Source organism: Struthio camelus, chromosome 2 (genome assembly GCF_040807025.1).
Source record: "Struthio camelus isolate bStrCam1 chromosome 2, bStrCam1.hap1, whole genome shotgun sequence".
NCBI lineage: Eukaryota > Metazoa > Chordata > Aves > Struthioniformes > Struthionidae > Struthio > Struthio camelus.
The window spans coordinates 60,791,154-60,805,335 of record NC_090943.1 but is presented as its reverse complement, the minus strand read 5'-3'; the positions used below and the strand labels follow the sequence as shown (position 1 = coordinate 60,805,335).

The 14,182-nt window shown below is 38.7% G+C and overlaps 1 protein-coding gene across 17 annotated transcripts in view; it reads left to right on the top strand.

Moving 5' to 3' along the window:
* The window catches only part of TPK1 (thiamin pyrophosphokinase 1), a 305,490-nt gene that overhangs the window by 108,463 nt on the left and 182,845 nt on the right, over positions 1–14,182 (top strand). For 14 of the 17 annotated variants that reach the window (XM_068936022.1, XM_068936029.1, XM_068936034.1 and 11 more), the window contains one exon: positions 5,746–5,815. The exons of the other annotated variants lie outside the window; for them this stretch is intronic. In XM_068936022.1, the coding sequence (XP_068792123.1) occupies positions 5,746–5,815 (70 nt within the window). The remainder of the gene's footprint in view (positions 1–5,745; positions 5,816–14,182) is intronic. 17 annotated transcript variants of the gene reach the window in all.

Here is a 14,182-nt window from a genome sequence, read left to right as displayed (position 1 = left end):
TGGAACTACAGAATATCCAGGGAGTGGGTAACATTCTTAATCGTGGTTATTTAAAGCCCTCTACGCTCCTGCAAATATAAAATACCGGTGACAAGATATAAGGATTTTTAGTTTTAGACAAATTAACTTGAGAATGGACCTATTCAGTCAAAAAGCCTTTTAGCAGCACCACTGTCCAACTGCAAAGCAGAAACCACCTAAGGACTGACAGGTGACTTGCCAAACAAAGTTGCAGAGGTACCAAAGTAGAGATGTCTGCATTGCACTCTATTTGGTATATAATAGGAGTTGCATACAGTCCTGATTACACAGGTAGAATCACAGAGGTGAGAGGGAGAAGTCTGAGATGCATACATGTCCTCTAGATAGCAATCTGCAACCTTACAAAGCTCTGGATTTTTTGAAAGTGTATTTTTTGCAGCATCTGCAGGACAAAGAAAAAGAGAACATAAATACCAATTATCTATTTTGTTTCTGGTAACTGATATTTTTTATTAATGCTGAGACAAAAGGTGTTAGCCATATCTGTCAAGCAAAGCAAGCAATTCTTTGTGTGTTTACCGTATATTATCACTTACATATTACGGCCAGCACTCCAAGTCATTAATTAAGCAGGGCTCTCTTATGTGTAGATTATGCTGGCAGGTTAATTATGGTTACCAGGTTACTGAATCAATAAATGGATGAGGGAAACAGATTGCATACCTAGAAGAAGTTACCTAAGATCAGAAAAAGAACAATGGAAATTTAATGCGGTTCTAGGGGAACTGTCATAAATTAGAGTATGGGCAAAACCATGGGGTAAATTCAAGATCTATTTGAAAAAAATGAATTATTTTAAATACTAATTGCAAGGAACAATAGAAGTTATACTTATCTTGCCCAGGTGTTGATGCTTCAGATAAATATATTTCCTTTTATTCCCGGGCTTTTATCCTTTTTATACTCTTGCCTAACTCTGTCCACAAGAGCTGCATCTGTTCTTTACAGTCTTTCCTCTGGCTTGCCATGTGCAGTGCTTTTGCTGAGGCAGAATACTTGCCTCTTTTTGTGAACAGCTTCAGGACTAGTTAACTCAGAGCTAAGACCTTCCTTTTACAATATTTCATATGGTGTTTCAAAGTTAAAGGAAGTTATTTATATTTGTTGAAGGAGATTGTTTCATAGTTTTATTGCATCAAGATAGTTTTTTGTAAAAGCATGCTCACCAATGGCCCTAAAATTAGCCTTTACACTTCTGATATTAAAGGTAAATAGTTCATTGGTTCCTATGAAGAGACACCATTTAAAATGGAAGTCCTAACTCAGACCTTGATTTATTCATTCACGTTACTTACCAGAAAGAATCTCTTTCAGAGATAGTAGCGCAGGCACATAACGTGTTCTTGACATAACTCTTCCTCAGCATAGGTGGAGCTGAAGGGTATTTATTCATAGGCTAATTGCAAACGCTACTGGTTTGAACGTTTACCACTCCCAGTAGCTTGGATAGCAATTTTTGGCACTGGTATTGAGTTCCCCCTTCTGTATCCTTCCACTAAGAGCACAAAACAGTTGGATTTTGGGTAGGATCTCTCACTGGACTTGATAGCGAATTTGACGGAAAAAGAAGGTAGTAATTTGACAAGCATAGCTATTTCTCAGGAGTGGAACTTATTACAGATTATTCAGGTTGGAAAGACTGTAATTTGTGATACTTCCAAAGAGTGCAAATTCACACATCGAGCTAATGCTGCGATGCTCTTGCATGCTGATTCTTGTGCTCGTACTGTCATCTCTTCTAATGACAAAAGCAGGAAGCTGTAGCTAGGGGCTGTCCAGCTGAACAAGGTGGCTAAGGACATCTCTCCTCTGCTTTCAGTTGTGCTGATTGAAAAACTTACCGCCCCAGCTGCATGTCACAGTATCTTTGCCAGAGGTTACAGTCCTCCTGACCCGTTAGATCTGCTGGCTAAGCTGCTTGGACGACTGTCCCCTAATCTGTTTCAGTTCACAGAGGCAGGCTAAGCTGAAAGACTTTAAATAATGTCCTTACCAACTTAGTTCTTTAGACTGAAATAAGCAGGCGAGTCCCCCCACGTGCAACTCACCTGGCAAATTTGAGGGGAAGAAGCCTCTGGTAATGGCCCAGTAACTTATGGTGTCGGAAGAAGTGTGTGCCACACCTTCCATGTTCTGGCTGACCGCTTCAGTTATTCTTCCCTCCCCAAGTCCTTTCCGCCATTTCAGTGACCCTGCAAGATAACTTGCCGTTGCCTTGTGTGTCACTTTGTCCCTCTGTGCCTCTCTTCACCATCTCCTTTCTTGTCTCATCAACTGAAGTTGTAAACTTCTTGGGAAAAGGGCTCTCTTTTTATGGTGCCAAGCAAAACAAGGCCCTGATCTTGCTCAGGTCCCTCAGTTTCTGCTGTAATAATTAATGAGGTTTTGTGTGAGCTGTTCTGAAATGCCTAGAGACTTGCCTACATAGTTGCTGTGCCATTCCCTGGCCAAATGGTTGTTTGTAAAGTAATTTTGTCTCTAATATAAAAGGCACAGTATAAAATCAGTTCCTATTATCTTTTCATAGAGAATTTTCCATCTGAATCGTAAGCTTAGAATTGCTGACCATCTCTTTAAACTCTTCTAGATAATAATGTTACATGTTCTTCCAGCTAATATATATCATTACTTTTTATCAAGCATGGCTTAGTTCATAGCTGTAGAAATAATATGATTTACTGGCCTCCAGCCAATCAGTTAAATTACCTGCTAGTTACTTAAAGCACCTGGGGCTCTGGTTCATACGAGTGTAAGTTATTAACTTACTGGTAAAGGATCAGTACCTCATAAATAGTTTTTCAGAATAACTTCACAGCACTGCTGAAGTGATAAGAATTGAATATGTGGGGGACAACTTTAAATTCCAGTTACGTAAGGCAACTATTTTGATTTGAGATATCAAATAGTTGCCCATATGAGTGGCATACTAGAGTCGGAGGACTTGTTACTCAGGCACCTTCAGGGGAGTTATTTTAGCTCTTTGTAAAAGTCTCAGTAATTTATATACACTAGACTGAATGAAGACTGACATTTTTTCGCAGTACATCCTCCTTTTGGTTTGTTTTTTGGTCATGTTCTTTTAAAATAACACGATTAACTAGAGTGTTAGGGCAGGTATAAATTGTGGTAGGTCCACTGAGATAATTTACAATAGTTAAGGTTCTGCCTATCTTAAAGTACTTGAGGTGAATTATAGGTTCTTTCGTCTCTTTTTTCTGTATCTGAGCCACTTATTTCATTAAAACTTGGAAGAATAGATGTAGAAATTGCTATTCTCACAAAGGAAAAACTAGGGTTCTGTTAGGCTGAGAAAGCCTCTGGTAGGCAGGTTCAGTACCCAAAGTTAGAAAATAGTTTTTCTGCGGCCTTCTTATGGTTTTGGTTATAAAAAAAAAAAAGTGTCAGCTGATGAATTGCTTTTTTAGATGAAAGGAGAACAGATTGAATAATCGGGTAGGCCCTAGGCCTTGCTTAGATGCTTTATATCTATTAAACAAACTAATGGTCAGGATAGCTAATTTAAGGACAGGCATTACAATACTGTCCTTGCAAAGGGCTATTACCAAATTCTGTGTGAGCTGAACTTCCCAAAAGAACTTAGCAAATATCCTCCGGTGAAAGGAATTGCATTAATCTAATTTCAGATGTAACTGCAAGTGAGAGGAGAAGTTAAAAGCTTCCAGTCAGCCATAGGGAAAAAGATGTTCTCGTCATGTGATGTTTATATTCATTAGGATGGGTAAGGAACCTGGCAAGTCCCTGAAGCAGTAAGTCAGTGCTGTAAGTAGCTGGCCAACTACCTTAATTAAGAAAAGATCTCAGCTAATAAGATTTGTCAGAATCTGCTTGACCTTGACATGTTATTATGGGTTTGGACAGTGACTGGAAGAAGTGAGGGAAGTGGGATAAGGAGACACAGCAGAGCATGGTCTGAGCAAGGAGGCCGAGAAGGGTAGTAACAGGCACTGCCTGAATATGGACAAGGAAGAATAGGGGTGTTGTCACAGGAGCGTTGCTGGGAAAGGTGCTGAGGAGTCTAACACTAGTTGTCCTCCGCTGCAAATTCTTGTAACCTCCAGGAAAGAAAATGCTGTACCCAGAGCTACCTTTGTGATGAACTGGTAGCTTCTGTGTTGCTCTGCTCTTTTTTTTTTTTTTTTCTTCCAAGACCCTTAGCAGCCTTAGCTGAAGCTGGATTGTACCAGCTAGTGACTATATGGTAAATGATGTTCCTTGTGCTCAGACTTCAGTAGCTGAATAAGAAAGAATGGCTAAAAAGGATGCAGAGGTGCAGAAAGATGAACTTCTGTGTCTGGATTTGTATAGGCTGGCTAGGTTGATGGCTAAGCTAGGGAAGGAGGCTGGATTTCCCAACTTGATGAGGGCCGTGAGGAAATGCGTAGGCTTATATCACTGTTGAGAGATGGTCCTAACTGAGAAGTAAACACTGGAGAAAAGCAGCTTTAGCTGAAAATAGGATTCTTAGCAACATAAAGTGTCTGATCTGATTATTTACACCATATTTTTCCCCAAAAACTTTGGCAGGCTGTTCCTTTTCTTTGTCTCTCCTCATTTTCCCTTTCCTCTCTTCCCCCTAGGCCCTCTGATTTTCAGCCCTCTCAAACTTACCAGTCGCTCTCTCTGCTCACAGAACCGGGAAGTGCTCTACTCTAGTTAATTATGATTGCTTCTTCCATCCTACATGCTGCTGTTATTGGGCTTGAACATCTCGGAGCAGAGTTGAGGAAAGACTAAGACAAGATGGTCATCTTCAATTTTTAATAGCTTGTCATATTTAAAAATCTTATGAAAGAATTGTGTGCCAGCTGAGTGATCATAAATATGTATGCTTATAAATATTGATTAGCTATTTATGTATTATTTTGTAATAATAGCATTTGGTTACTTTTCTTTCTTCTACAATCTAACTTAAATCTAGTAAAAGGATTAAAGTAAAACAGCACATCTGTGCTTGTTAGTACAATGTAAATCAGCTGGAATTAATAGCACATGCCCTTTTGGTCCTTGAATCATGTGGAAGCATTGACATTGATTGTGTTTTTTTCCTTTTAGATCAGGACAGTTCAAGATTTGATGCTCAAACCTAACCCACTTGCTTTATATCAGATGATTCAAACAGTTTGTGGAGCAGAACAGGGGTGGTAGTAGAGTTATCAGTTTTGTATCATAAGAGGAGGGGGGGGAAATCAAAAACAGGGACTCTAAGGCCCAACATTTTCTTTCAGTTTTTGTGCGAGTCATTACAAAACAACAATTACAAACTTCTTGCCTTGCCTATGAGAGTATTGTTAGGTTTAAGGTGGAAGTTCCAACTTGGTTAGACGAGTGCATGCCCACACACGGAAGATGATCTCTCTTCTGGTTTTGAATACTTTCCCTCCATTTAGTTTCAGCTGACTTGGGAACTAGGTTAGAATAAATAGAAATGAGCTATTTGGAAAGTAAAGTGGCATAGTCAGATGAGGATTTGCCCTAGTCTGATAAAACCAGTTCAAATGTGTGTTTAGCAAAAGAAGAAACAAAGTCAAGCACAGAAAGCTAAAAGCTGTATGAGATCTCAAGTTTATTCCCTACTCTACCATGGACTCTAAGCTTACAGAGAAATGTCAATAATTGTATAAACATAGAACTGTTTCTTGTTTGTAATGCCAACGCATTGATGCTCTGTTTCTTAACTTGCAGCTGCCCTGAGAGCTTGTGCTGATGGAGGTGCTAATCGTCTCTATCACATCACAGAAGGAAGCCAGGACAGGTATTTTAATAAGAAACTGAAGTCATTAAAGTCATCTCTTCCTAAAGATTAAAGTAAAGCATGGGGTCTGTTTGGTAACTGAAGTAGCTGCCTGCTCTGTATGTGGTGCTTTAGCAAACTGTTGCCACATGGCAGAAATGAACAAAATTTAAGCACCTGAAAGCAAAATAAGCATATTTTGGGAGGCAACATATGCACAAGTCACAAGAAAAGGCCAATTTAATCTACTTTACTGTAATTACCTTTCAGTTTTTAACGTTTTCCTCTCTGAAACGATGGCTGATGCTTCCTTTAATAATTTATTTTTAATCTTCCTCCTGCCCAAGTCTTCAGAAGACAAGACTTAACTGCCATGTTTGGTGTAAAGGGTTGAGTTGGTGGAAACAAAAGGATCAGCTAGAACTGGATCCAAACAAGTACTTGATCCTTGAAAACTTGCAAGCGTTATTCTTTATAAGGGGAAGAAACCAATAGAGGACTTGCTATCATCGCCATCATCTCCTCTTGCATAATAACTAGCAGGGAAGCAGTTATGTGAGTGGTGTAGTAGCATGTGGTATAATTCCTTCTCCACATTACTTTTAATTGTTATTCCGAATTGCAACTTTTACAAACACATGGATAACCTAAATTTTTTGTTTTTTTCCTGAAACCCACTGGTCTTTTTTCTCTTGTTTATAATGCTACTGTGAATTTACCTTATTCTATGCATCCATCAGAGCCGGACCTTTGCAGCCTCTGAAAAGTATTTGCTATGCTGCTCACAAGGGTTAGAGGAACATCTAATGTATCTCACCAGGGGCTGAAACGAAGTATGTCCTCTTTGTTTGTCTTATGAGGCCTTAAAGAAAATCTGCTTGCTTTATGAAATGAGATAGATAATTAAATAGGAAGTCCACTTTTTTTTTTCTAAATTATTTCTGAATTAGTATCAGGGTTTCATATATGTCTAAAGGCAAGTACAGAGGTTGTGTATAAATATATATTCTAGGTAAGGAAATAGGACTGAAAGGGGAATATGTTCTTGTTTTTTCTCATAGCATTTGAAATTGAAAAATCCCAGGGTTCTGCCCCCGAAGGGTTTACACAGAGTTATGGCACAATATATTGCATTCAAATGGTTTTTCATTTGTAGTGGAATCATGGAGAACTGTTTAATTCGGGGTTACCAAGGATCTATCTGTTGTGCCTGTCTTTAGGATTTTCAGTTGCTTTGAGCAAAAATTCATAAATAAATAGTTTAATAAAAGCAAATGAATGAATAAAGCTGACTCTCAGGGCAAATGAGAAAGGCAGATATTTGGTAGAGCTTACAAACCTATGAACTTTTTTTGTTCATGTAGCAAAACCTGGCATATATTTTGTTTCATCTCATGGCAAATGTATGGGGGAGGTCAGGGGAAACTCAACTTCCTCTTGTCCTCCGAAGCAAAGAGGGAGAAGGTGGCTCTGATGTTAATGTAAAAGTTCATATAAACTCTCTTCTTTACCATGTGTGAGAAGTTCGGTGCCTGGGATTTATGAGTGCTAAAACCCAGGCTGCAATCTGTCAAGCACTACTAAGGGTATGCTACTAAGTGCTCTTGTATCTACTTCTATTTCTCTTTTCCTAGCAGATGCTCACAGAGCCCTTCACAACTTAGTCTCAAATACAAACTGAAATCTGTTTGACTTGTAGCAGGCAGTTCTCTTTGATAATGGTGATACTTTCTGAAGAGGCACAAAGGGAGCAATGAAATAGCAACAATGTTTTAGAGCTCTTGTTTTTCCTTCCTGTAACCCGTTTATTTCTTCTGCACTTCTTTATATTCATATTAAATAAATATAATTCAGGGGAAATCTGATGATTATACCGTGACTTAATAGGTTTTTTTTCAGTCTTGCATACTTGGCTGTTGGAGTATTCTTTTTCTCTATCTTCTTGCTTCCCATGTTGATTGCTTTGAGTAGATATTTTACCTTCAGAGTGATTCTTTTTGCAGGGGCAGACCTGTGTAATTTTGAATTTTGTCTTCAAAGGCATCATTCTACTGAAAAGAATATTCATTTACTTCTCTGAAGTATTTTTCCCTTAAACTCCCGGTCCAGCATTGTTAAAGAACTGTCTGCTCAGACTCTAATGTTAGTCATTTTTTTTAATGCTGTCATAACCTTCATTTTAAAACTGTTTTATTCAAAGCATTGATAGCTAATTGTATTGTATCAAAACCTAGGAGTTATACTCCTTTAATTGCAGAGTGATTATTATATCCAAGAGATATGAATAAAGAACTTGATTGATGTTTTGGACTTGATTTTTAGTGACACTGAAGTGTCTTTTCTGTATGCTGCTCTGGCAGTGTGAAGACTCTTTTAGAATGGGAATTAATTATAAAAATGGACTGGGAAAAGAACAGGTTGCAATATGGGACTGTTATGGAGGTGTCTTCCTCTGAGAGTAAGTAAAGTAGTTGTTACTATTTTGGAGGATCTGTTCCCAAATCCTAGCAAAATATAGGGCTGGAATTGATCTCAGGAGGTCCTTCGTCCTTCCCCCTACTTTAAGGTGGAGTCAAACCTAACAATTCCTTTTCTGACGCATGCTATCTGAACATAGCAAGTTTTAACAATCTGCAGTATGGGCGCCCTCTCCCTCCTATCCAAATGCCTTCTCTGTAGGCCTAATAGAGCCAGCTTGTTTGATGGATCATTTTTCCTTATGGCTCTTCTTGGGCTCTCTTCAGTTAGCCCATATCTGTCTTGAAGTTCTGTGCCTGAAGCTGAGACTTTACCAGTGCTGAACAATTCTTCATCTTGCTTCTTACATCAAGACAGTTTATGCTGTTGAATGAAACGTGGGAAGAGCAGATTCAGAAGTCTGCCCATTTCTTGCCTCTAGGCTACCACCTGCTTGCAAGGAAAGTGATAGATTGGCTTCTGCACCTTCCGTCGGTGTCTCGACTTGGTTCTTTGCTTGAATGGTTCACCTCTGCCCATCAAGTGAAAGAAAGCTCTCACCTTCATACTGGAAAACACTGCACAGGTTGGGTTAGCAATGTGGCTTCAGATCATGAGACTGAAGTAAGAAAGATGTTTTGTGTCTTCATCTAATAGGCTTTTACATTCTTATTTTTAAGATGTGCTATTTTTTGTTGTTTTGCCCATAAATTTTTGTGAAAAAATAGCTGGAAAAATCTGAATTGCAATTATTTAAAACGAAAAGTAACGAGAAAGCCTGAATTTTTTTTGTAACTACTGATGAGGAGAAGTCATGCTGTTTTTTTTTCAAAGATGTGTTAAAACAAATTACCTTCTAGAGCTGGAGGATTAGGGAGAGTAACCAAAAGGGCAGGATGACTTTTCCTCAGAGAAGCTACTCCCTGGGAGCCGTCTGTGTCATGGGCAGATGGAAAAGCAGACGGAAAGGGGCTCTTGTTGGCTCTTGCTGGCTCTTGCGCTCTGCAAGAGCCTTTTCTTTCACTGATTGTAGAAGCCTAGAGAGGTTATTTCCCTTACGCTACATTCTGTCTTTGTTAACAGCAGTTCCCACTAGAAAATAAGGATTATTGCGAAACTGTTGTTGATTAGCTAATAACGTTCAGCAGTCAGAGTTAAGGGTGAGTTACTGATCTTTTGGGGTTGTTTGCTTCCCCCCCCCCATCTGCTTATCCTACCCTGCTGCATATTTCTTCAAATCATTGTGAACCACTGCTGCCCGCTTCAGAGCTAGATTGTTGCTCATCTATATCATGCTGCAGCAACTTCTTTCTCAACACTTTCTGAATAAAGTTTAAGGCATCGGTTAACTTGTGTGTGACTAGCTTTGGGGTATACAGAGGCAAGGATGCATTGAAAAAATATTACCGTATTGGTACCTGTAAAACAATCATTAACACCCGTGTCTCAGATGCTGTCTCCCAGAGGAGTGTCAAATCCATTGTGTGCTCAGGTTTTGCACTCAAAAGTAAGAACTTTTGAATTTACACTCCAGTAAGAACTTGAGGCCATAGAGGGTAACAGTGGGCACTGTAAGAGGAAGGATGATCCTATCACAAAAATGGTGGCTTTCTGGGGTTCTGTTCAGTATTTCAGTATATCATAGTTTCTGTATGATATTAAATGGGTTGCATACAGTTGCTGACGCATGTGGTTTCTTTCTTTCTGTTCTTTCCAGTGTACTACATAAAATACCAGAGTAGCACTGAAGCTGAGAAATGCTTGTGTATGTTGATGAAGCATTTTATACATACAAAACATACAGGAGATGAATGTACGTGGTACATCAAAATGCGGTTGTTAGTATATACTACTACTTTGAGCCAGGCTTGCAGAGAGGCAACTTCAAGAACCTCTACATATGTGTCTTGAACATTAAGAACAAACTTTATAAATTTCCAGTTGGCATACATGTGGGCTAAATGACAAGCACAGACCTCAAAACATCTTTTTAGAAGCACCTTTCATTCAGGAATGCACGTTTACTACGTAACTTCAGTAACCTTTCCCTCCCATCCCGTCAAAGTTTTAGATAAGCCATTTAGTGAGAGTGAGTGACAGATACTGGTTGTACAAAGCGTTCACTTGGACTTAATGAACTCTTCTATGTTGCACTTTGGCTTTTCAAGACAAAGGATAGCATGTAGAAGTCTTCATTTTCGTGCTTTAACAGCTGAAATTCATTGGGCTTTGTACTTGTTTCTGGTATGTCTAAATTTTTTCCTTGATACTTACTTTTCTTCAAGCTGAAAGTAAAAAAAGTGATGGTTGATGTTATGTTGAGAAAAATTGCATAAACTGTATGTGCCTGGAAAGATGAAGGTAAAATCAGGTGCCGCTGATATCAATGGTAAATTCTCCCTGGCTTAACTTTACCTGAAAAGTTTGAAAGGCAAGTGATAGGTCTCCCTCTGAACAGGGAAAACAAAGCCAGTGTAATGAGGAAAAGTTTTTGCACATTTGCTTGCATGGAAGATAACCCATGGTGGAACTTGTCCATATATCTTGGTGCCTCATGTGCGTACTCTGGCAATTAGTATGGTTTAGTGATGCCAATTCACCAGCCGGAGTGTCTTTCTTTTGTTTAGTAGTTCAGCTGGCTATCTATAACTTAGATTGAATTTGCCTGATCAGAGAAACTGCAATCCCCATTGTCAAGATCATGACAACAGGGGCAACAGCTAGCAGTACCCACGTGTAAAATAATATCTTTTAATCTTGTTTCCTGAATGACATTCTATTTATGAAAAAGGCAGTCCTTAGTAGGATCACAGAGTGAGAAATTCATATATACTTCAATGTGTTCTATATTGGAGATTAGAAATAGGGTGCTTATGAAGGTAATTAGCCATTGATGTAGCTTAATGTAGGGTAGAGAAGAAATCTTTGCTTGAACTCTTGAGATTGAACTGGAATTAAAGGAAAAAAAACATCATATATTCAGGCAGAATTTAGGGCATTGATGCAGAAATTGTTGAATGAGATTTTCTCAGTATAGAGTTATACCAAAAGAGTACGATGGCCTTTTCTTGTCTTTAACATCTCTTCGTTGTATGTTTTCGGGAGGATGTGAGATATTTACACATGTGAAATCTTTTTCTATATTAATGTTGATATAAGGATATGTTTCTGTAATGATTAAAAAAAAAAAAAAATTGAGAGCCTCTCTGAAACTGTGAGGTCGAAACTATTTGAAATGGCTTTCCCATAGATGTTGGTGCTAAAGAGTTCCTGGAATGCAGGATTACAGTCTGAAAGCCAAGGAAGCTGAAAGCTGAGGCTGAGACTTATATGTCAAATGGCTTTAGGTAAGCTTGTACCTCAGACGTTATTGCCTGACTCAAAAAACTGTAACAATTTTTAAAGATCAAAATCAGGATCTTGAGTTTATGCTAATAAATGCAGTATGAGTGTTCAGAAAGCCTACCTTTATCCACAGTCTGCTCCTTTAGGAGATACCTGGCTTGGGATCCATTTTTCAATCCTGACTTATTTTAGAAAACTGCCAGGTATCAAAAGATACCCTTTTTTTTTTTTTTTTTTTAATCTTCACCAATTTAATTAGACTTTTTGCACTTATGTTTCAAATATGTCCAATAGCATTACAGTGTAAATACAATTCAAAGTTTGTTTCAGAAATAATAAAACTCTTCAAGAGATACTAGTAGATTTAGCTCTCAACTTAAGCCAAGATTAGTTTCCTGTATAGATAAGCATTTCTTAAAAGTGCTATAGGGCAGTAACATTGCTAAGCTAGGTAAGCATATTGGGCTTATTGGATCCCTGAATCAAATGTTCACAGAAACGATGAGAGGTGAAAATGGTACGTTTGAAAAGGATTTACTGCTAGGTTCCTCTTGATATTAAACAGCATCATAAAGCCAAATCAGAAGTATGTATTCTTGTAGAATAACTGACTAAATCAGTATAGTGATTTATTTCTTTTCAGTTAGTCGTCAGATGCTATAAATCAAAAATCTGGGAGATACTTAGGCATAGTTCTGATACACTTGAGAACTGCGAGAGGGGCAGAAGTTCTGTGTTTTGCAGATCACACAAAGAGGAGGTAAATTTTGAAGGAGAGATCACTCCCAAGTATCTGTAAAAGCTGTTTTACAGCTAGCTTTACTGGGAGGTACTTCTAACTGCATTTACTGCTATATTCCATAAACTATAACATAAACCAGAAGAAAACTTTTTCCACCGTCCCTACAACCTGAAAATAAAACAGCAGGTGATCATCTGGTTAAAAATCAATCAAACAAACAAAAAAAAACCCCAACACGTGGGCTATAAAAGGTATCAGAATTTAGTGGAGATGAAGTCACTCTTTGTTTAATGTCTGCTGCTGTTGATATTCAAGACGGAAGTTGTATAATAATAATATTGTGACTTCCCCTTATTAATAGTTATAAATATTATCCATTATTGTGACTCCTAAAAGTTAGACCTTGATTAGAAAGAAGACTTAGTCTAGTCATACGCTGATGGAAGTTGGCTGTCTTTTCATCCTTGATGTAAGCATGTGTACACAGGCACACACATGCCTTGTTTCTTTTATTTCAGGAAATGTTTTGTTTTGGGAGACACTGGAAGTAAGTTACGGCTTTGGTACAGGACCATGCACTCCTTAGAGGAAAAAATAAAAAAGCAGTGCTGGGTAGAACTTTTGAATACAGTATTTTCAAGGTGGATTCACTGCATTCCCAGGTGGGAGAGGTAGAGAAACCAGGTTTTGATCAGAGTAAGAATGAGAACATTGTCTTCTGGTCAGAATGGAGTAGTAGGAATCGAGGCCTTTATATTCTGTTCCAGGCTCGCTCAGAGTCATCCAGTGACTTACTAAATCATCTCAGATCTTCAGTCGGTCACCCTTAAAATGCAGGCGCTAGTCCTTGAAAATGGCTAAAATGCTGCCCTTGTTCACATGGTGTCATCAAAATTTCTGAATTTATTTTGTTAAAAGCTCAGCCTATAAAAGGGCCAGGTCTGTTTCCTACTGCGTAGTTTTGCCAGTATTTAATAAGGAATAGTAGGTCCTAGGTGAAGGCAGACTTCACCCTCGTTAGCGCTTTAGGTACCTGCTTTAGGTACCTGTGGATTTTGGCATAAATCCACAGATTTTTATATAGTTGATACCTTAAGACATTCAAAGAAGGCGTTTAGGGCGCTCTCATTCTTCCCACGTCCACAGACCTAAGTATGAGACTTCTGTGGTGATCCTAATCTTGTTAAGGCGCGGATGGGAAGGACGAGACAGAAGTTAGGAGGCGAAATGACTTGCAAGCAAACACAAAACAGGATGGGTAGTCGAGCTTAGAGAGGAGGTATTCTGGCTAGCAGTGAGGTTCTCTGCCCGTAAAACTGTGCTGTCCCGTTAAGGGCACCATAAGCCAAGTTGTAATTGCCAACCAGGATAACAAAGGGTCATGTTTTGTCCAGAACAGTTATTTAGGAAAAAAAGCGGCTGAAGGAAGGAGAACATAGGGACGCTTTCAGCTTATCCCAGTTCTCTCAATCAGAAGGTTTGTATTGCTTCAGCTGCTTCTTCAAATAACTGCATTTGTGCCTCTAGTGTACTGTAAGTAGAGGAATGTCACTGCCATCAGGGTGATTTCTGGCTTTATGACATGGTAAAAATCATTTATGGCCACCCTGATGCTAGAAGTTAGAACTTCTTAGTGATAAAATATCTGTGCGTTGAGTCACCACTGGAAAAAGCAGCTCAGAAAGGAGTTGGAGTTGGCCTAAGAACAGCGCTCTGTACTTTATAGTGTTTCAGTTCATTGTGCCTAAGGAGTAATTCCAGGGATGCAGGGAAAGTTGGCTCTCTGTAGCTTTAGGGTGAAATGTATGCCTGTATGTTTCTTTTGAATCTCTGAATATCAATAG